General features: G+C 44.3%; 1 protein-coding gene across 1 annotated transcript; it reads right to left on the bottom strand.

Annotated features, from left to right (window-relative positions):
• Positions 1-1,505: 1,505 nt before the first annotated feature.
• LOC120056732 (cation channel sperm-associated protein 3-like) lies at positions 1,506-24,429 on the bottom strand. Its single transcript, XM_039004938.1, has 13 exons — positions 24,340-24,429; positions 23,923-24,162; positions 23,576-23,758; positions 22,901-23,041; positions 22,651-22,701; positions 21,911-21,961; positions 21,715-21,765; positions 21,345-21,395; positions 21,149-21,199; positions 20,981-21,061; positions 5,228-5,347; positions 3,874-4,019; positions 1,506-1,620 (listed from the first exon to the last, which is right to left on the bottom strand). Exons 1-13 carry the CDS (start codon positions 24,427-24,429, stop codon positions 1,506-1,508), a joined length of 1,371 nt encoding a protein of 456 aa, XP_038860866.1.

The following is a 24,429-nucleotide window of genomic DNA, read 5'->3' as shown; positions in this document are numbered from 1 at the left end:
ATTTAAACCGCATCACCGAATAACTGTGATAACGCTAATAATCAGCGACATTTTACAACGACTATGAGTGTTTGAAGTTGTCAAGCGTGATGGTTTTTCTCTTTACAGTCATTAAGAGAGGGATCAATAAGATATCTCCAGGGTCATACCTTCAGCCATTCCCATATCCATAGTACTGATCCATTAGGAAGATATTCACGCCAAACGATGCTGTAACTACAATGTTTATGTACTTTAAAATGATTGATAATATGCATTTTACAGCGGTCATTACGTTTTAGTCTTTCTTCATTTAAAAAATAACTATATTATTATTATACTTGTGTCACTGGTCACATAAATATCAATGCATTATTTTGAATGCAATAGGCTATATATAAAGAATCAAATAACTTATGTAAAATATTATACAAATAAATCAAGAGATACCATAAATTACATATTAGCAGAGTTTGCTAAGGGCTGATCAAGTGTTTGACGAGCAGATAACACCCATGGGCCTAACCATTGACAAACGTTTTCCTAACTCAAAGCTGTAAACCCAAGCATTGATGTCAATGGGAGTTTCATACACCCGTTGTTTTTTTGGCTGGCTCTATCTTCATATGGTTACGTTGTTCATGACATCATAATAAAATCAAAAGACTGTCAAAAACAATCATATATTAGCCAATTAGCCACAACCCCAGTCTTTGTATATCATTGAAGAGCAGATGCTAAGGTTTCATTTTATAGCCTGTAAATATTCAAACAGGTATTTCTATGCATACAGGTAAGCCATTACTGGTGCGTCTACTTCCCTACGAACATAGCTTATAACAATAGTGTCTTACTACTCCAAACAGCGCGAAATGCAATGACAGCCTATACTTGTACCAAACAGCTTTGCAACTAGTGAGAAGATAGTTCATGACCCATGTATTGACTTGGGAGAATGAATCATCCAGAACCCCATATAAAGTCCCTGTGTAACAGATGACGTGTTGTGCCTGTCTGTGGCTGTTCACCAGCAGACAAGAGGGGTTTACGTGGGCCTCCGGATTCTACAGATAGTAGCGTACCTCACAGTGGCCCCAAACCTGAGTACAGACATCACTATGTGGGCCATCTGGACTGGACTCTCCCTGCCTGGCTGGCTGACAGCCTGGTCTGGGGTGCATCCCAAATGGCACCCATTCCCTACTTAGTGCACTTATTTAAAACACGGTCCTTGGGGCTCTGGTCAAAAAGTAGCGCACTTATTTAAAACAGGGTCCTTGGGGCTCTGGTCAAAAAGTAGCGCACTATCTAGGGAATAGAATTCCATTTGGGATGGATCCTGGAGACATTTTGAAGACCATTCTCTGCCAACTCTAGGCTAATGGACTGGACATCACCATAGCCAACCCACAACGAAGACAAAAACCTTGCCAACATATGTCCTCTTTTTAATTTGAATACCAGTATGCAAATGAACAAGGATTTCAGCTCTCAGTAGCTCTGTCGGATCCCTGTTCCTGTACCTGTTACGCCCTCATTTTGATTTTCCTCTCTCTCAGCGCTTTCTGTTCCATTTCAATCAAGTCTTCTTCCAGTAAGTCACTCAGAATCAGAATGGCCTCGGAGTACAGCTGCTGCAGCCTGCAAGGGGACGATCTTTTTATTGCATATCCCTTCATCACACTTTAGTTACCTTACTTTTCATAACTATAGCCTCTAGAATTAAACGTAACTTAAAGTCATTACAGTAGCTAGATATCAGCACACACACACACACACACACACACACACACACACACACACACACACACACACACACACACACACACACACACACACACACACACACACACACACACACACACACACACACACACACGTGAGACATCACCCTTTCATTTTAGAGTACATAAGGCAGTATTATCAATGCCTTATATCAACTGAAAGTGTTTTTGCTATAAAAAAATACATAAACCGTGTGTACAGATTTATGGTCTATAGTATAATCATTTAGTTGTAGATTTCTTAGGATGTGGTTTCATGATTTGAACCTGAAACAAAATGACAACTGAAACTGTTGGTTGTTTGGATGGTAAAAAAGGTGTAGAAGACTGGATGACGATGGTGCATGTTGTTACAAGCCCTACACAGACAGAACTACTATAATCACGCAGGTCCAGGGGGAAAAAAATGTAGTAATTACCCAAATCATCATCTTTGCGTCAAACATAATATTTGACGAAGTTGACACGTGACATTCATTTAAGGATTATATATTATGGTACCGAGTCTACTATCGTTAGGTTAAAAATATGAGACTTCATTATGCAAAATTCACATCATTAGATGTATCCATTTCTAAACGGGATATTCATAGAAAAACAGCTTAGAAATGTTTCCATAACATCCAGGTTTCTAGCATAAGACAAAAAAACATAGTTCTGATTTGAAAAGGGCCTGCGGTCCATGTATTGAAAAAGAAAGTCAACAACAGCAATTCAAATAGAGAGTTTTTAATGCACATGTAGAATGTTATTTCCGATCCCTCTATCTCCACTTCATGGCTGTCATAAAGCTCTCTCTCTCAAACCCTATTCTCCTCCTACTTTGCACAAACACTCAATTGAGTAAAAAAAAAAAAAAAAAAAAAAAAAAAAAACAAACCTATCTGTCTTTATAACTCTCGTTTACTGTCTGTTTGCCCCTCACAGAAGAATCATTAACCCTTTATAGGAGAGAGTCTGTTTGGCTGTGACCCAGATAGGACTCTGATTGTGTGTGTGTGTGTGTGTGTGTGTGTGTGTGTGTGTGTGTGTGTGTGTGTGTGTGTGTGTGTGTGTGTGTGTGTGTGTGCGCGCGCGCCTACATAAAAGGTCTCGGAGACGTTTGGTGGTAAGCTAGCTCAGTTAACAATACATTTAGTGCTTGGTGTACTCTGTCCCAAATTGCATCATGCACTATGTAGGGAATAGGGTGCCATAGGGCTCTGGTCTATAGTAGTGCAATATATAGGGAATAGGGTGCCTACTTGTTCAGACTGTAGGGTGCTGTGGGGTGCCTACTTGTTCAGACTGTAGGGTGCTGTGGGGTGCCTACTTGTTCAGACTGTAGGGTGCTGTGGGATGCCTACTTGTTCAGACTGTAGGGTGCTGTGGGGTGCCTACTTGTTCAGACTGTAGGGTGCTGTGGGGTGCCTACTTGTTCAGACTGTAGGGTGCTGTAGGGTGCCTACTTGTTCAGACTGTAGGGTGCTGTGGGGTGCCTACTTGTTCAGACTGTAGGGTGCTGCGGAGTGCTGTAGGGTGCCTACTTGTTCAGACTGTAGGGTGCTGTGGGGTGCCTACTTGTTCAGACTGTAGGGTGCTGTGGGATGCCTACTTGTTCAGACTGTAGGGTGCTGCGGGGTGCTGTAGGGTGCCTACTTGTTCAGACTGTAGGGTGCTGTGGGATGCCTACTTGTTCAGACTGTAGGGTGCTGTGGGATGCCTACTTGTTCAGACTGTAGGGTGCTGCGGAGTGCTGTAGGGTGCCTACTTGTTCAGACTGTAGGGTGCTATGGGGTGCCTACTTGTTCAGACTGTAGGGTGCTGTAGGGTGCCTACTTGTTCAGACTGTAGGGTGCTGTGGGGTGCCTACTTGTTCAGACTGTAGGGTGCTGTGGGGTACTGTAGGGTGCCTACTTGTTCAGACTGTAGGGTGCTGTGGGGTGCCTACTTGTTCAGACTGTAGGGTGCTGTGGGATGCCTACTTGTTCAGACTGTAGGGTGCTGCGGAGTGCTGTAGGGTGCCTACTTGTTCAGACTGTAGGGTGCTATGGGGTGCCTACTTGTTCAGACTGTAGGGTGCTGTAGGGTGCCTACTTGTTCAGACTGTAAGGTGCTGTAGGGTTCCTACTTGTTGGTAGTGGTGTCCTGGTGATCCAGGGTGGTCAGGTAGATGTCTATGAAGGACATGCTGGTAGACAGGTCCTCCATCACAGTGTAATCAGTGTGACGCAGAGACTTGTTGAACTGTTCCACTAGCTTGGTGAAGTTGCCTGTCTGTATGGAGGAGAGCACACCGGGGTTCAAACGCTATTCGAAATCTTTAAAATAGCTTTAGCATTTCCTTTAGCCTGTGACTAATTATATTGGTTCCATTGCGCCAGGCATGCTCAATCAAGCCTAGATTAAGTATTTGAAATTATTTCAAATACATTTTGAACCTAGGCCTGGAGAAGAGCGTGTTAAGTAGGTCATGTTCGGATGTCTGTCGCAAGTGTCATTCACAAAATGGCTAGTGGTGTCAATCATCACAAAATGGCTAGTGGTGTCAATCATCACAAAATGGCTAGTGGTGTCAATCGTCACAAAATGGCTAGCGGTGTCAATCGTCACAAAATGGCTAGCGGTGTCAATCGCCACAAAATGGCTAGCGGTGTCAATCGTCACAAAATGGCTAGCGGTGTCAATCGTCACAAAATGGCTAGCGGTGTCAATCGTCACAAAATGGCTAGCGGTGTCAATCGTCACAAAATGGCTAGCGGTGTCAATCGTCACAAAATGGCTAGCGGTGTCAATCGTCACAAAATGGCTAGCGATGTCAATCGTCACAAAATGGCTAGTGGTGTCAATCACCACAAAATGGCTAGTGGTGTCAATTACCACAAAATGGCTAGCGGTGTCAATCACCACAAAATGGCTAGCGGTGTCAATCACCACAAAATGGCTAGCGGCGTCAATCACCACAAAATGGCTAGCGGTGTCAATCACCACAAAATGGCTAGTGGTGTCAATCGTCACAAAATGGCTAGTACTCCAGGAGGTGGGCACACAGGGTGAAAAAGTCAAGAATCAAGGCAACACCTGTTTGTGCATCGGTATCCCACAACGTAAACCAACCGTAGTCCTAACTAACATTAGGGGCTCCCGAGTGGCGCAGCGGTCTAAGGCACTGCATCTCAGTGCTAGGACATTGTCACTACAGACCCTGGTTCGATTCCAGGCTGTATCACAACCGGCTGTGATTGGGAGTCCCATGGGGGCGGCGCACAATTGGCCCATCGTTGTCCGGGTTAAGGTTTGGCCGGGGTAGGCCGTCATTGTAAATAAGAATTTGTTCGTAACTGACTTGCCTAGTTAAAAAAAAAATGTTATAGTCTAAACCTAAACCACATGTCCTAAATACCATCCTATTCCCTTTATAGTGCACTCCTTTTGACCAAATTCCTATAGTACACAGTATAGCGAGGGGACAGAGTGAGTGTCACCTGGCTCTGGATCAGATTCCTGATCTCATTCTTCTGTCTCTGGATGATGGCGTGTTTCTTCTGGGTCAGCGAAGCCTCCCGTTCACTTTGTACCTCATTCTCAAAACGCTTCGTTGCATGCTGGAGAAAACACATGAAAATTGGATTGGATTCCTAGCTACGATTTTTGAAACTGGTTTTCAAATCTGCAAATGCATAATTCCTAGTGCACTGTATATTAACCCCTAAAAAGCCGATTGAAACACCTGTGCATCAAAAGTGAATAGTTCATATTAAGACCAATACGTACATGAATTACAACATTATTTGAAATACAAAATTGTCATTTTTTTTTTTTGCACTTTAAGAACTTTTTCCTGTATAAAAACGGGTAGCTTTTTCCTTAAACCAGTTGCTAAAAGCCGTCCACAGATCTTAGGAGCAGAGGCTAAGATCCGTGTTTATTTTCTATTACCTTGTTATGTTTATTCAGAGATCCATTACTACCCACGCCACATGGTGGAGGATGGAAATAACACTTCACACACTAGCTAAGAAATAGGTTACATTATCACGCTATAGCAGCTACCGAAAGGAAACCCAGAGGGCCTCCCTATTCATCCATCCCCTCACTCTGGATGTGTCCCAAACGGCACCCTATTACACACACACACACACACACACACACACACACACACACACACACACACACACACACACACACACACACACACACACACACACACACACACACACAATGGTTTCTTTATTTTTACTATTTTCTAATGGTGAAGACATCAAAACTATGAAATAACACATATGGAATCAGGTAGTAACCCCCCAAAAAAAGTGTTAAACAAATCAAAACATTTTATATATTGAGATTCTTCAAAGTAGCCACCCTTTGTCTTGATAGCTTTGCACACTCTTGGCATTCTCTCAACCAGCTTCATGAGGTAGTCAACTGGAATGCATTTCAATTAACAGGTGTCCCTTGTAAAACGGGAAGGAAATATTCCACAGATTAATGCATTTGAGCCAATCAGTTGTGTTGTGACAAGGTAGGGGTGGTATACAGAAGATTATGGCAAGAACTGCTCAAATAAACAAAGAGAAATGACAGTCCATTATTACTTTAAGACATGAAGGTCAGTCAATGCAGAAAATTCCAAGAATTTTCAAAGTTTCTTCAAGTGCAGTCACAAAAACATCAAGCGCAATGATGAAACTGGCTCTCATGAGGACCGCCACAGGAAAGGAAGACCCAGAGTTACCTCTGCTGCAGAAGATAAGTTCATTAGAGATACCAGCCTCAGATTGCAGCACAAATAAACACTTCAGAGTTCAAGTAACAGACACATCTCAACACCAACTGTTCAGAGACTGCGTGAATCAGGCCTTCATGGTCAAATTGTTGCAAAGAAACGACTACTAAAGGACACCAATAAGAAGAAGAGACTTGCTTGGGCAAAGAAACACGAGCAATTTACATTAGACCGGTGGAAATCTGTCCACTGGTCTGATGAGTCCAAATTTGAGATTTTTGGTTCCAACTGGTGTGTCTTTGTGAGACACAGCGTAGGTGAACAGATGATCTCTGCATGTGTGGTTCCCACCATGAAGCATGGAGGAAGAGGTGTGATGGTGCTTTGCTGGTCACACTTCATTTAGAATTCAAGGCACACTTAACCAGCATGGCTACCATAGGATCCTGCAGCGATACGCCATTCCATCATTTGTTTTTCCAACAGGACAATGACCCAACACACCTCCAGGCTCTGTAAGGGCTATTTGACCAAGAAGGAGAGTGATGGAGTGCTGCATCAGATGACCTGGCCCCCACAATCACCCGACCTCATCCCAATTGAGATGGTTTGGGATGAGTTGGACCACAGAGTGAAGGAAAAGCAGCCAACAAGTACTCAGCATATGTGGGAACTCCTTCAAGACTGTTGGAAAAGCATTCCATCTGAAGCTGGTTGAGAGAATGCCAAGAGTGTGCAAAGCTGTCATCAAGGCAAAGGGTGGCTACTTTGAAGAATCTCAAATATATTTTTGATTTGTTTAACACTTTTTTGGCTACTACATGATTCCATATGTGTTATTTTATAGTTTTGATGTCTTCACTATTATTCTACAATGTAGAAAATAGTAAAAATAAAGAAAAACCCTAGACTGAGTAGGTGTGTCCAAACTTGACTGGTACTGTAGGTATATATGTACACAGTGCATTCGGAAAGTATTCAGACCCCTTCCCATTTTTCCCATTTTTTCACAGCCTTATTCTAAAATGGACTAAATAACAATTTTTCCTCATCAATCTAGACATATTTTTGCAAATGTATTAAAATAAACAGAAATACCATATTTACATAAGTATTCAGACCTTTTGCTATGAGACTCGAAAATTGAGCTCAGGTGGATCCTGTTTCCATTGATCATCCTTGAGATGTTTCTACAACTTGATTGGAGTCCACCTGTGGTAAATTCAATTGAATTGACATGATTTGGAAAGGCACACACCTGTCTATATAAAAGGTTCCACAGATGACAGTGCATGTCAGAGCAAAAACCAAGCTGTGAGGTCGATGGAAATGTCCGTAGAGCTCCGAGACAGGATTGGTTCAAGGCACAGATCTGGGGAAGGGTACCAAAAATATTCTACAGCATTGAAGGTCCCCAAGAACACAGTAGCCTCCATCATTGTTAAAAGGAAGAAGTTTGGAACCACCAAGACTCTTCCTAGAGCTGGCTGACCTGCCAAACTGAGCAATCGGGGGAGAAGGACCTTGTTTAGGGAGGTGACCAAGAACCCGATGGTCACTGACAGAGCTCCTCTGTGGAGATGTGAGAAACTTCCAGAAGGAAAACCATCTCCGCAGTACTCCACCAATCAGGCCTTTATGGTAGAGTGGCAAGACGGAAGCCACTCCTCAGTAAAAGGCACATGACAGCCCGCTTGGAGTTTGCCAAAAGGCACCTAAATGTCTCTCAAACCATAAGAAACAAGATTCTCTGGTCTGATGCCAAGCTTCACATCTGGAGGAAACCTGGCACCATCCCTATGGTGAAGCATGGTGGTGGCAGCATCATGCTGTGGTGATGTTTTTCAGCAGGAAGGACTGGGAGACTAGTCAGGATCAAGGGAAAGATGAACAGAGCAAAGTACAGAGAGATCCTTGATGAAAGCCTGCTCCAGATCTCAGACTGGGGCGAAGGTTCACCTTCCAACAGGACAACGACTATAAGCACGCAGCAGAGACAACACAGGAGTGGCTTCGGGACAAGACTAAGAATTTTCTTGAGTGGCCCAGCCAGAGCCCTGACTTGAACCCGATTGAACATCTCTGGAGACCTGAAAATAGCTGTGCAGCGACGCTCCCCATCCAACCTGACAAAGCTTGAGAGGATCTTCAGAGAAGAATGGGAGAAACTCCCTAAATACAGGGGCGCCAAGCTTGTAGCGTCAAACCCAAGAAGACTCGAGGCTGTAATCACTGCCAAAGGTGCTTCAACAAAGTACTGAGGAAAGGGTATGAATACTTACGTAAATATTTTCAATACATTTGCAAAAATGTCTGAAAACCTGTTTTGGCTTTGTCATTTTGGGGTATTGTGTGTAGATTGATGAAGAGGGAAAAAATGCTTTTTAATCCATTTTAGAATAAGGCCGTAACGTAACAAAATGTGGAAAAAGTCCAGGGGTCTGAATACTTCCCGAAAGCACTGTGTTTTTTTATTTTTATTTAACAAGGAAAGTCAGGTAAGAACAAATTCTTATTTACAATGACGGCCTACACCGGCCAAACCCAGACGACGCTGGGCCAATTGTGCGCCGCCCTATGGGACTCCCAATCACAGCCGGTTGTGATACAGCCTGGATGTGTGTGTGATATATATATATATATGGGCCCTGGTTGAAAAGTGGTGCACTATAAAGGGAATAGGGGGCTATTTAAGATGCAACCAGCCAGCCATGTCTCACAACCAGGAAGTTTACTGGACATTTTATGCTTGAGATAATTATAATTTTTCTCTGTAGAGGAATAAAAGAAGGTGTACAATGTTATTAACTCCCCTGCCACTGCCGTCCTCTACCTCTCCTCTCCTTCTTCTCATTCACACACACTCTCTGGGGTATTTGGATTGCAGAGTGCTGGCGGTGCAGTGCTATGTGAAACTGAAGTTGTAGGGAGTGAACAAATTATATCCCGAGGCCGCATTCATTGTAACTGGGGACTTTCCAAATTTCCTCCTGAAATTCTATCAACACATCTCCTGTCCTACACGCGGAGAGCATACGCTTGACAATTGTTACTCTCCCCTCCGGGACGGCTACAAGGCCCTCCCCCGCACTCCCTCTGGCAAATCAGATCACGGCTCCATCTTGCTCCTCCCCTCCTACAGGCAGAAACTTAAGCAGGAAGCACCAGTGGTAAGGACTGTTCAACGTTGATCTGACCAATCAGAATCTATGCTTCAAGACGGTTTTGATCACGAGGACTGGGAAATGTTCCGGGTCGCCTCTGAGAATAGTATAGTAGGACTCGGTTCATCAAGAAGTGCATAGAGGACGTTGTTCCCCCTGATGGTTAGAACTTATCCAAACCAAAAACCCGTGGATAGATGGCAGCATTCGCACAAAACTTAAAGCGCAAACCACCACATTTAAACACGCAAGGTGACTGAGAACATGGACAAACAGACCAGCTATGACCTCCGTAAGGCAATCAAAGAGGCAAAACGACAGTACAGAGATGATTTGAGTCGCAATTCAACAGCTCAGACACGAGACCCATGTGCCAGGGACTCCAGACAATCATAGATTATAAAGGGATAGCAAGCCAAGTCGCAGACACTGACGCCTTTCTCCTGGACAAGTTTAACACCTTCTCCCACTTCGAGGAAAACAACACAGAGCCGCCGACGTGTGCCCCCATCGCTCACGAGGAATGTGTGCTCCCGATCTCCGTGGTTGACGTAAGACATTCAAGCTTGTTAACCCTCGCAAGCCTGCCAACCCAGATGGCATCCCAAGTCACTCAGAGCATGTACAGACCAGCTGGCTGGAGTGTTTACGGACATATTCAATCTCTACCTATACCAGTCTGTTGTCCCCAATTGCTTCAAGATGCCCACCATTGTTCATGTACCCAAGAAAGCAAAATGTAACTGAACTAAATGACTATCCCCTAGTATTACTCACTTCTGTCATCATGAAGTGCTTTGAGAGACTAGTTAAGGTTCATATCACCTCCACCTTACCTGACAACCTAGACCCAATACAATTTGCATACCGCCCCAACAGATCCACGGACAACGTAATCTCCATTGCACTGCACACTGCCCTATCCCACCTGGACAAGAGGAATACCTATGTAAGAATTATGTTCATAGACTACAGCTCAGCCCTCAACACCATAGTGCTCTCCAAGATCATCACTAAGCTCTGAACCCCTCCCTTTGCAACTGGGTCCTGGACTTCCTGACGGACCGACCTCAGGTGGTGAAGGTAGGCAACAACACCTCCGCCACACTGATCCTCAACATGGGGGCCCCACAAGGGTGTGTTCTCAGCTCCCTCCTGTACTCCCTGTTCATCCATGACTGTGTGGCCACGCACGTCTCCAACTCAATCATCACGTTTGCTGACGGCAACAGTGGTACACCTGATTACCAACAACGATGAGATTCCAGGAAAATAACCTCTCCCTCAGACAACAGCGTGGTGAAGAAGGCGCAACAGCACCTCTTCAACCTCAGGAGGCTGAAGAAATTTGGCTTGGCCCCTAAGACCCTCACAAACTTCTACAGATGCACCATCCTGTCGGGCTGTACCACCGCCTGATACAACTGCACCACAGGGCTCTCCAGAGGGTGGTGCGGTCAGCCCAACACATCATCCAGTGCACACTGCCTGCCATTCAGGACATCTACAGCACCCGGTGTCACAGGAAGGTCAAGAAGATCATCAAGGACCTCCGCCACCCGAGCCATGACCTGTTCACACTGTTCATACCATCTAGAAGGTGGAGACAGTACAGGTGCATCAAAGCTGGGACCAGACTGATAGAATCTGTTTATCTCCAGGTCATCAGATTGTTAAACAGTCATCACTAGCTGGCCTCCGCCCAGTATCCTTTCCTGAACCTTAGACATTGTCACTAGTCAGATACCAGCCAGTAATCTACCCTGCAACTTAGAGACTGCTGCCCAATGTACATACAAGTCATTAAACACGGGTCACTTTAACAATGTTTACATACTGTTCACTGAGTACTGCCCCTATATATAGGAACATCCACCCTTACCTGGGATATGGATGCATGAAGACCTAAGGGTGGCAACGTTGTAACAATAAATAAATAAATCACCTGGGAGCATGAATGCAACTGAATGCATTCAACTGAAATGTGTCTTCCACATTTAACCCAACCCCTCTGAATCAGAGAGGTTTACATACTGAATCAGAGAGGTTTACATACTGAATCAGAGAGGTTTACATACTGAATCAGAGAGGTTTACATACTGAATCAGAGAGGTTTACATACTGAATCGGAGAGGTGCGGGGGGCTGCCATAATCGACATCAACGTCTTCGGCGCCCGGGGATCAGTGGGTGGGGATCCTAATAAAATACCAAGTGGGGACAGCCGAAGTATGTGAATGGTGTGTATGCACAGTATGTGAATAGAAAATGTGTTTACTGCAGTAGTTATATAGGATGAACCATGACTAGAAAACAGTATATGCATACAGTATAAAGTGGGTAAAACAGTATGTAAAATTAAATAGCTGCCTTGTTGACGACAGATTTTTCATCTGGTCAGCTCGGGGATTTGATCCAGCAACCTTTCGGTTACTGGCCCAACGCTCTAACCACTAAGCTACCTACTGCCTCTACACTCCAACCACCAGGCTACCTACCGCCCCTTCACTCTAACCACTAGGCTACAACAGTGTTCAGCATTTTCTATTTAATTTTACATACTGTTTTACCCACTTTATACTGTATGCATATACTGTTTTCTAGTCATGGCTCATCCTATATAACTACTGCAGTAAACACATTTTTTATTCACATATTGTGCATACACACCATTCACATACATCGGCTGTCCCCAATTGGTATTTTTTATTTATTTTTTGGTATTTTATTAGGATCCCCATTAGCTGTTGCAAAAGCAACAGCTACTCTTCCTGGGATCCACACAAAACATGAAACATAATACAGAAGGACGTAATACAGAACATCAATAGACAAGAACAGCTCAAGGACAGAATTAGATTTTTTTTCAATTTAAAGGCACACGTAGCCTACATATCAATGCACACAAACTATCCAGGTCAAATAGGGGAGAGGCGTTGTGCCGCGATGTGTTGCTTTATCCGTTATTTGAAACCAGGTTTGCTATTTATTTGAGATATATGAGATGGAAGGAAGTTCCACGCAATAAGGGCTCTATATAACATGGAACGCTTTCTTGAATTTGTTCTGAATTTGGGGACTGCGAAAAGACCCCTGTTGGCATGTCTGGTGGGATAAGTGTGTCAGAGCTGTGTGTAAGTTGACTATGCAAACAATTTGTGATTTCCAACAATGTTTCTTACAAAAAGAAGTGATGCAGTCAGTCTCTCCTCAACTCTTAGCCAAGAGAGACTGGCATGCATAGTATTTATATCAGCCCTCTGATTATAATTAAGAGCAAAACGTGTCGCTCTGTTCTGGGCCAGCTGCAGCGTAATTAGGTATTTCCTTGCAGCACTGGACCACATGACTGGACAATAATCAAGATTAGACAAAACTAGAGCCTGCAGAACTTGCTTTTTGGAGTGTGGTGTCAAAAAAGCAGAGCATCTATTTATTTTACGGACAGACCTCTCCATCTTTACAACCATTGAATCTATATGTTTTGACCATGACAGTTTACAATCTAAAGTAACACCAAGTAATTTAGTCTCCTCAACTTGTTCAACAGCCACACCATTCACTACCAGATTCAGCTGGGGTCTAGAACTTAGGGAATGATTTGTACCAAATATAATGCTCTTAGTTTTAGAGATGTTCAGGAACAGTTAATTACTGGCCACCCATTCCAAAACTGCAACTCTTTGTTAAGGGTTTCAGTGACTTCATTAGCTGTGGTTGCTGATGCGTATATGGTTGAATCATCAGCATACATGGACACGCAGGCTTTGTTTAATGCCAGTGGCAGGTCGTTGGTAAAAATAGAAAAGAGCAGAGAGTCTAGAGAGCTGCTGTGTGTTACACGACACTTTACATGTTTGACATTAGAGAAGCTTCCATTAAAAGAAAGCCCTCAGTTCTATTAGATGGATTGCCATATTGTGGATTCAGAGCTGAGGTTGAAAAGCCATAACAAGTTTTTTCAACAAGTTATGGATAATACAATCAAAGGCTGCACTGAAATCTAGCAGTACAGCTACCACAGTCTTCTTATTATCAATTTATTTCAATCAATCATCAGTCATTTGTGTCAGTGCAGTACACGTTGAGTGCCCTTCTCTATAAGCATGATGAAAGTCTGTTGTTAATTCGTTTACAGAGAAATAGCATTGTATTTGGTCAAACACAATTTTTTCCAGTTTGCTAAGAGCTGGCAGCAAGCTTATGAACTCAGCAAAAAAAGAAACGTCCTCTTCACCGTCAACTGCATTTATTTTCACCAAACTTAACATGTGTAAATATTTGCATGGACATAACAAGATTCAACAATTGAGACAAACTGAACAAGTTCCACAGACATGTGACTAACAGAAATGGAATAACGTGTCCCTGGGTCAAAATCTAAATTAACAGTCAGTATCTGGTGTGGCCACCAGCTGCATTAAGTACTGCAGTGCATCTCCTCCTCATGGACTGCATCAGATTTGCCAGTTATTGCTGTGAGACGTTACCCCAGTCTTCCACCAAGCCACCTGCAAGTTCCCTGACATTTCTGGGGGGGGAATGGCCCTAGCCCTCAACCTCCGATCCAACAGGTCCCAGACATGCTCAAAGGGATTGAGATCCAGGCTCTTCGCTGGCCATGGTAGCTCCAGAGTACAGGCCTATGTGTAATGCTCATTCCTTCCTTATTTGGATTTTTACAAATTATCTTTGAACGACAGGGTCCTGAAAAAGGGACATTTCTTTTTTTGCTGAGTTTAGGTCTGCTGTTAGAACCAGTAAAGGCCACTTTAACACTCTTGGGTTGTGGAAATTCCTTTGGCTTCCCTCCAGGCCTGAGGACAAAGACTTTCCTCTAGGCTCAGATTAAAGATATGACAGATAGGAGTGGCTAGAGTCAGCTACCCTCCTCAGTAGCTTTCCATCTAGTTGTCAATGCCAAGAGGTTTGTCATTATTGATCAAAAACAATTTTTCCACCTCTCCCACACTAACTTTACAAAATTATAACTTGCAATGCTTTTCTTTCATTATTTGTTTTTTTATGCATGAATATAATTGCTCACTGTTCGTTGTTGGCATTTCCTGCCTCAGTTTGCCCACCTTGAAATAAATCATTAAAATAATTGGCAACATCAAATAGTTTTGTGATGAATAAGCCATCTGATTCAATGAAAATGGAGTTGAATTTGTCTTTCTGCCCATAATTTCATTTAAAGTACTCCAAAGCTTTTTTCCATCATTCTTTATATAATTGATCTTGGCTTCATAATACAGTTTCTTCTACTTTTTGTTGAGTTTAGTCACATCATTTCTCAATTTGCAGTAAGTCAGCCAGTCAGATGTGCAGCCAGACTTATTAGCCACTCCTTTTGCCCCATCTCTTTCAACCATACAGTTTTTCAATTCCTCATCAATCCATGGAGCCTTAACAGTTCTAACAGTCAGTCTCTTAACAGGTGCATGTTTATCAATAATTGGAAGAAGAAATTTCATAAATTCATCAAGTGCAGCGTCTGGATGCTCCTCATAAATCACATCAAACCAACACATATTTTTAACATCAACCACATAAGAGCCACAGCAAAATCTTTTGTGTGATCTCTTATACACTATTTTAGGCCCATTTGTTGGAACTTTGGCTTTCCTGGATATAGCCACTATAATGTGATCACTGCAGCCAATGGGTACGGATACAGCTTTACAACAAAGTTCTACAGTATTAGTACAAATGTGATCAATACATGTGGATGATCTTGTTCCTTTAGTGTTTGTAAACACCCTGGTAGGTTGATTAATAAACTGAACCAGATTACAGGCACTGGTTACAGTGAGAAGCTTCCTCTTGAGTGGACAGCTTGATGAAAACCAGTCAATATTCAGGTCCCCAAGAAAGTAGACCTCTCTGTTTACATCACACACACTATCAAGCATTTCACACATATTATTTAGATACTGACTGTTAGCACTTGGTGGCCTATAGCAACACCCCAAAAGAAAAGGCTTTAGATGTGCCAAGTGAACCTGCAACCACAACACTTCAATAACACTTGACATGAGATCTTCTCTAAGCATTAGAGGGATATGGCTCTGAATATATACAGCAACACCTCCCCAATAAGCATTCCTGTCTCTTCTATAGATGTTATATCCTTGTATTGCTACTGCTGTATCAAATGAATTATCTAAGTGACTCTCAGAAATGGCTAGTATATGAATATTATCTGACGTTAGCAAGTTATTGATTTCATTAACCTTATTTCTAAGGCTACATATATTAATATGGGCTGTTTTCAACCCTTTCCTGGGTAGCTTATCAGAGATAGACTTAATATGGAAAAGAGCAAACAAAGCAAGAGAAAAATAAATAAAAATAAATCAGCCGTCAATTAATCAATTGGTGTGTGTGTGTGTGTGTGTGTGTGTGTGTGTGTGCGTGCTGCGGGGTTGAAGCTATGAACCCATAGGCCTGGTTCTCTCATCCCTTCCAGGCTTCTGGGAGGGTGAACAATGAGTCTGTCATAGCAGATGTAAGCAATGTCCCCACGCGCTCTGGCAGCTTTCATGGCTGGGATCAGTTCTTTCCTCTTCTGGCGCACAGCTTCAGGATAGTCCTCATTGAGGAAGATATACGTTCCTCTCAAGTTCCTGGCTCTTTCCAGAACAGCTACCTTGTCCTTGAACCTCAGGAACTTGACCACTATTGGCCTGGGCCTGTCACCTGGACCGGTGGTGGGTTTTCCAGTCCTGTGGGTGACCTCCACCTCAATCTTCCTGTGGTCCATCTTCAGTTTCTCAGAGATCCTTTCTCTCACTTTGTCCTCAGAATCCGTACTGGTCTCATGTGGAGATTCTGCAATTCCATCCACAACCATGTTGTTCCGCCTTGATTGTCCCTCGAGATAGTCTGATTTATCTGTCATTGTTATCATGGATTCACCCACAGAACTGATGTCCTCTCTCAATGACTTACAGATTGCTGTCATCTTGCACTTCTTCTGTTGACCCTGGGAGAACTGCAAACTGTTCTTCAGGTTCTGGGCCTCTCTGGTCAGGTCGTCCATTCTTTTATTAGTAGAATCCACAAGTGTTTGGACAAAACACTTGTAGCTATTTTGTTGTTGTTGTAACAACTGCTTCTAGGTCTCTTTTTGTTCATTTAAAAGATCCTTTACGTGTGATAGAGAGACACCACTGGCACTGTCCTCAACGGTACTCCCGCCGGCTTTGGTCTTTGTCATGGTAGCTAGCAACGTTGGTTACCCTGTTACTCCTCACAGTTCCAGACAGGGCAGGTCACGGGGAAGATTGAAAACAACAAACAGCAGGGATCTAGACAGCCACAAACCCGGAACAATCCGCGGTCCCAGCCACAATTGTTAACCACATCGCGGGCTGCGTTCAAGAAAACCCAGCTAGCTTGATATACAGCTAGCTAGCAGCTAGGCTAGCTGCGACGCCAAATAGCTCCTCAGACCCGTCCTTGGTCGGCAGGATCACTGGAAAGAGACAATCATTCCCAGCAACTGATGACAACTGCGTCGCGGATTCCAAACTAAGAACATAGCTAGCTACCAAGAACCTTCCAATACACTTTCAAACAACACACTTTTCAAACAAACAAAACCGAGCTCTTCGGTTAAAGAAGGATTTTAAGCCTAAAACAATTGAGAGATGGATTGTGTATGTGTGCCATTCAGAGGGTGAATGGGCAAGACAAAATATGTAAGTGCCTTTTATAATGGGGTATGATAGTAGGTGCCAGGCGCACCAGTTTGAGTGTGTTGCTTCAAGATGTCCACCATTGTTCCTGTACCCAAGAAAGAAAAGGTAACTGAACTCAATGACTATCGCCACGTAGCACTCACTTCTGTCATCATGTAGTGCTTTGAGAGGCTAGTTAAGGATCATGTCACCTCTACCTTACCTGACACCCTAGACCCACTTCAATTTGCATATCGCCCCAATAGATCCACAGACAATGCAATCGCACTGCACTATCCCATCTGGACAAGAGGAATACATATGTAAGAATGCTGTTCATTGACTATAGGTCAGCCTTCAACACTGTAGTACCCTCCAAGCTCATCATTACGCTCGGGGCCCAACAAGGGTGCGTGCTCAGCCCGAGCCACTGCCTGTTCACCCCGCTACCATCCAGAAGGCGAGGTCAGTGCAGGTGCATAAAAGCTGGGACCGAGAGACTGAAAAACACCTTCTATCTCAAGGCCGTCAGACTGTTAAATAGCCATCACTTGCCGGCTGCCACCCAGTTACTCAACACTGCACCTTTAGAGGCTGTTGCCCCATGTACATAGAATCACTGGTCACATTAAAAAATGGAACACTAGTCACTTTAATAATGTTTACATACTGCGTTACTCATCTCATATGTATATACTGTATTCTATTCTACTGTATTTTAGTCATTGCCACTCCAACATTGCTCAATCTAATATTTATAAATTTCTTAATTCCATTCTTTAACTTTTAGAGTTGTGTGTATTGTGAATTGTTAGTTGGGAACACAAGCATTTCATTACACTAGCAATAACATCTGCTAAATGTGTGTATTTGGCCAATAAAATTTGATTTGGTTTAAAGACTTATATATTCTGGACTCTGGTCCGGAAGCTAATTTCCAGCAATTCTATCCATTTTGCTATGGGATTGTGTATTTAAAATATTCTAATATTTCTACTATTGTGCATTACATTTTAGTTACACTGTTTATACACACAGCTTATATATTTATATACTGGATCCTTGACATAATAAATGTGTATGTATATATATATATATATATATATACACACACACATTTAGATATATATATATACACACACTTGTAGTCAGAAGTTTACATACACCTTACCCAAATACATTTAAACTCAGTTTTTCACAATTCCTGGGATTTAATCCTAGTAAAAATTCCCTGTTTTAGGTCAGATAGGATCACCACTTTAATTTAAAAAATGTGAAATGTCAGAATAATAGTAGAGAGAATGATTTATTTCAGCTTTTATTTATTTTATCACATTCCCAGTGGGTCAGAAGTTTACATACACTCAATTAGTATTTTGTAGCATTGCCTTTAAATTGTTTAACTTGGGTCAAATGTTTTGGGTAGCCTTCCACAAGCTTCCCACAATAAGTTGGGTGAATTTTGTCCCATTCCTCCTGACAGAGCTCGTGTAACTGAGTCAGGTTTGTAGGCCTCTTTGGTCGCACACGCTTTTTCAGTTCTGCTTACAAATTTTCTATAGGATTGAGGTCAGGGCTTTGTGATGGCCACTCCAATACCTTGACTTTGTTGTTCTTAAGCCATTTTGCCACATCTTTGGAAGTATGCTTGGGGTCATTGTCCCTTTGGAAGACCCATTTGTGACCAAGCTTTAACTTCCTGACTGATGTCTTGAGATGTTGCTTCAATATATCCACATAATTTTCCTGCCTCATGATGCCATCTATTTTGTGAAGTGCACCAGTCCCTCCTGCAGCAAAGCACCCCCACAACATGATGCTGCCACCCCCATGCTTCACAGTTGGGATGGTGTTCTTCGGCTTGCAAGCCTCCCCCTTTTTCCTCCAAATATAACGATGGTCATTATGGCCAAACAGTTCTATTTTTGTTTCATCAGACCAGAGGACATTTCTCCAAAAAGTACGATCTTTGTCCCCATGTGCAGTTTCAAACCGTAGTCTGGCTTTTTTTTAATGGCGTTTTTGGAGCAGTAGCTTCTTCCTTGCTGAGCGGCCTTTCAGGTTATGTCAATATAGGACTCGTTTTACTGTGGATATAGATACTTTGGTACCTGTTTCTTCCAGCATCTTCACAAGGCCCTTTGCTGTTGTTCAGGGATTGATTTATACTTTTCGCACCAAAGTACGTTCATCTCAAGGAGACAGAATATGTCTCCTTCCTGAGTGGTATGACAGCTGTGTGATCCCATGGTGTTTATACTTGCATACTATTGTTTGTACAGATGAACGTGGTACCTTCAGGCATTTGGAAATTGCTCCCAAGGATGAACCAGACTTGTGGAGGCCTACAATTCTTTTTTTTCGCAGGTCTTGGCTGATTTCTTTTGATTTTCCCATGATGTCAAGCAAAGAGGCACTGAGTTTGAAGGTAGGCCTTGAAATACATTCACAGGTACACCTCGAATTGACTCAAATTATGTCAATTAGCCTATCAGAAGCTTCTAAAGCCATGACATAATTTTCTGGAATTTTCCAAGTTGTTTAAAAGGCACAGTCAACTTAGTGTGTGTAAATTTCTGACCCACTGGAATTGTGATACAGTGAGTTATATGTGAAATAATCTGTCTGTAAACAAATGTTGGAAAAATTACTTGTGTCATGCACAAAGTAGATGTCCTAACCGACTTGCCAAAACTATAGTTTGTTAACAAGAAATTTGTGGAGTGGTTGAAAAACGAGGTTTAATGATTCCAACCTAAGTGTGTGTAAACTTCCGACCTCAACTGTATATGGCTGTTCATATCCTTATTAAATCTATGGCTGTACATATAATTCTTAGTATATCTTCTGTAAATTCACCCGGTGTAGATACTGTACATATAGGCTGTATTTGGATTAAAGTTACAGTGCTATTTGGGTTGTTAACCTTTTACTGTAGTGGGCTAATCAGAGTCATACAGAGTGTTGCTTGGTAGTCTTAAACAAATCTACTTTGAAACTAAATGTATACATCTCATACACGGTTATGGGCTTAACAAAAATAAGACACCTGTACCATGTCAGATATAGAGTGGAAATGTATTACATTGAGTTTGTATCCCAATATTACATTTTATATACACATCACAGAAGACTGAAATATATAACAAAACCATTTGACATAGAAACACTGGATTTCCGGCTGTTTAAAAAAATATGTTTAATAATTATGAAATTATGAAGAATATTAATAACATTCCACCCATGAAGCCACTAGGCCACTTGACTGCAGGAAAGGGCTACTTGGATTCGTTCCGACATTTCTTGATTTCGTATATTTCATTTAGTGATTATTTTGTGTACTTCTTTGACATTTTACTCCATTGTTAGGAGCTAGTAACATAAGCATTTCGCTGACCCCGCTATAACATCTGCTAAACTGTGTAAACGTTGATTTGATTTTAAAGAGGTGGCCTGGTCACTTGCTCTCTCCAGGGCGTCAGCTGTGCATAATTATATTGAAGGGTCACACTGCCTGAGGGCCGCCGTCTGGACATCACATCTGACTAAACCCCACAGAGACAGCACAGCACTGAGCTAAGCTGGCTTGGGCCCAGGAAGACAGGATGCATACAGAATGGAACCCTATTGCCAATACAGGGCACTACTTTTAACCAGGCACCGTACACGATGTATGGGAATAGGGTCCGATGCCATTTGGGACTCCCATGAGGACAGGGGGCAGAGGGCAGAGGGGTTCAACCTGGAGGACAGGGGGCAGAGGGGTTCAACCTGATGGACAGGGGCCAGAGGGGTTCAACCTGATGGACAGGGGCCAGAGGGGTTCAACCTGGAGGACAGGGGAGTTCAACCTGGAGGACAGGGGCCAGAGGGGTTCAACCTGGAGGACAGGGGGCAGAGGGGTTCAACCTGGAGGACAGGGGGCAGAGGGGTTCAACCTGATGGACAGGGGCCAGAGGGGTTCAACCTGAAGGACAGGGGGCAGAGGGGTTCAACCTGAAGGACAGGGGGCAGAGGGGTTCAACCTGGAGGACAGGGGGGTTCAACCTGGAGGACAGGGGCCAGAGGGGTTCAACCTGAAGGACAGGGGCCAGAGGGGTTCAACCTGAAGGACAGGGGCCAGAGGGGTTCAACCTGGAGGACAGGGGCCAGAGGGGTTCAACCTGGAGGACAGGGGCCAGAGGGGTTCAACCTGAAGGACAGGGGGCAGAGGGGTTCAACCTGGAGGACAGGGGGCAGAGGGGTTCAACCTGAAGGACAGGGGGCAGAGGGGTTCAACCTGGAGGACAGGGGGCAGAGGGGTTCAACCTGGAGGACAGGGGCCAGAGGGGTTCAACCTGAAGGACAGGGGCCAGAGGGGTTCAACCTGAAGGACAGGGGCCAGAGGGGTTCAACCTGAAGGACAGGGGAGTTCAACCTGGAGGACAGGGGCCAGAGGGGTTCAACCTGGAGGACAGGGGGCAGAGGGGTTCAACCTGGAGGACAGGGGCCAGAGGGGTTCAACCTGAAGGACAGGGGCCAGAGGGGTTCAACCTGAAGGACAGGGGCCAGAGGGGTTCAACCTGAAGGACAGGGGGCAGAGGGGTTCAACCTGGAGGACAGGGGGGTTCAACCTGGAGGACAGGGGCCAGAGGGGTTCAACCTGAAGGACAGGGGCCAGAGGGGTTCAACCTGAAGGACAGGGGCCAGAGGGGTTCAACCTGAAGGACAGGGGGCAGAGGGGTTCAACCTGGAGGACAGGGGGCAGAGGGGTTCAACCTGGAGGACAGGGGGCAGAGGGGTTCAACCTGATGGACAGGGGCCAGAGGGGTTCAACCTGAAGGACAGGGGGCAGAGGGGTTCAACCTGGAGGACAGGGGGGTTCAACCTGGAGGACAGGGGCCAGAGGGGTTCAACCTGAAGGACAGGGGCCAGAGGGGTTCAACCTGAAGGACAGGGGCCAGAGGGGTTCAACCTGGAGGACAGGGGCCAGAGGGGTTCAACCTGGAGGACAGGGGCCAGAGGGGTTCAACCTGGAGGACAGGGGCCAGAGGGGTTCAACCTGGAGGACAGGGGCCAGAGGGGTTCAACCTGAAGGACAGGGGGCAGAGGGGTTCAACCTGGAGGACAGGGGGCAGAGGGGTTCAACCTGAAGGACAGGGGGCAGAGGGGTTCAACCTGGAGGACAGGGGCCAGAGGGGTTCAACCTGAAGGACAGGGGCCAGAGGGGTTCAACCTGAAGGACAGGGGCCAGAGGGGTTCAACCTGAAGGACAGGGGCCAGAGGGGTTCAACCTGGAGGACAGGGGGCAGAGGGGTTCAACCTGGAGGACAGGGGCCAGAGGGGTTCAACCTGGAGGACAGGGGAGTTCAACCTGGAGGACAGGGGCCAGAGGGGTTCAACCTGGAGGACAGGGGCCAGAGGGGTTCAACCTGAAGGACAGGGGGGTTCAACCTGGAGGACAGGGGCCAGAGGGCTTCAACCTGAAGGACAGGGGGGTTCAACCTGGAGGACAGGGGGGTTCAACCTGGAGGACAGGGGACAGTGGGGTTCAACCTCAGTAGTAGTAACAACAACGGTGGTAGTCCAGCACAGTACGTACCTGGATCTCCATGATGACCACGCCGATGAACATGTTGAAAAAGATGAAGTAGCCGATGAGGATGAAGACGATGGTGAAGATGCGGCTGGAGTTCATCCCCAGGTCATCAAGGTTCTGCTGCAGATCAGTCCAACCATCCACCTATGGAGGGCAGAGACAATGGGATAAGAGTTGAGAAACTCCAGTAGTTTTCCCAAAATGCCAAGTTTTCCAGAAATCACAGTTTAGGGAATATGGAAAACCTGGAAATTTGGGGGAAATGACCAGAATTTTGTAACCCTAGATGTTAATTATGCATGTTTCCTCAACATGTGCACAAAACAGACCACAATAGACAGCATGTTGGGAATATTGCGATGAAAGATACTTTTGTAGGAACATAACGTTGACATATTTCATACATGGCAGCACAACAAAATGGCACTGAAAAACAAATGTAAATGTTTAGGTCTACCGGTGGACAGACAGAGGACATTTGGTTCTGCCTACGCCAGACTGAACTGACTGTCTACAGCAGGGGTTCTTTTACAGTCTGGGACCCAAATGAGAAATTCACTGTTTTCCTGGGACCCAAGCTCATGAAAACACCCCCCCCCCCCCCCCCCCCCCCCCTTTTTGGGGTACCCTAAGCAAGATTTCCACCAGGATAGGTAGGCTATTCTAATTCATACTCACTGTCACTAAACTGAAAAGTGTGAAGAGTGCACAGCCCAGGTCTCCCCAGTTATCAGGGTCTCCAGTGTTAGGGTCTCCAAAGTAGTAATATCCAATGATGGCAAAGATGAACATCAGGAGAAACATCAGGCCCAGGACATAGACCACACTCTTCATGGTCTTGAATAGCGCTACAACCAAGGCCTGTCAATCAAACAAAAACACAACAAACCTGACACCTGAGTGACCCCAAGAGATAACTGATTAACATTTATTATCCACCATCAACTCTAAAAAGGTATCCAAAGACCAACGTAACAGACACATGTGTATGTATTGAGTATTGTAGGCCTAATGGCGTCACTCACCTGCAGGCCCCGAATGAACGACACAGTCTTCAGCACGCGCAAAGAGCGAAAAGCGCGGACGATGCGCATGGTCCCCATTGCACTGGAGTCCCCTCCATCAGCGAACATGGGAACGAATGAAATGACCAAAATAATAGCATCGAAAACATTGTAGCCATTTTTCCAGTAAAGCCCTGGGTTAACGTACACCTTCATCAAGAACTCCATGGTGTAAATGGCCATGAAGAATTCGTCTGCAATCTGTTTGATGAAAATAGAGTGAAGGGAGGACTGGATTTGAGTAGAGGACATATTTGCATACAACAACTGTTACAAAGCTTAGGCTTATGGAACTGTTACATTTTCCCTAAACGTAATTGTGTATGCTTCTATGTCAATGTTCGCAGTTTTGCTAATTGCAATCAGCAAATTACCCACCTCAAAGAATCCAAAAAGTTTGTATTTCAAATCATAGTCCGTCTCCAAAGCCATGAACAGAGCGTTGAGGATAATCGTGACCATAATCAT

This window comes from Salvelinus namaycush, chromosome 12 (genome assembly GCF_016432855.1).
Source record: "Salvelinus namaycush isolate Seneca chromosome 12, SaNama_1.0, whole genome shotgun sequence".
NCBI lineage: Eukaryota > Metazoa > Chordata > Actinopteri > Salmoniformes > Salmonidae > Salvelinus > Salvelinus namaycush.
Note: the sequence above shows the minus strand (reverse complement) of the source record. Positions and strands in the feature narration are given on the sequence as shown.

Bases quoted from the DNA above. Each gene is read 5' to 3' on its own strand.
- LOC120056732 (XM_039004938.1), bottom strand. From the start codon at position 24,429: ATGATTATGGTCACGATTATCCTCAACGCTCTGTTCATGGCTTTGGAG. The intron at 22,702-22,900 runs GTACGTACTGTG...CCTGTCCTCCAG, and splicing joins TGGTCATCATGGAGATCCAG to GTTGAACCCCTCTGGCCCCT. The intron at 1,621-3,873 runs GTAGGAACCCTA...GTCCCCTTGCAG, and splicing joins CAGGACACCACTACCAACAA to GCTGCAGCAGCTGTACTCCG.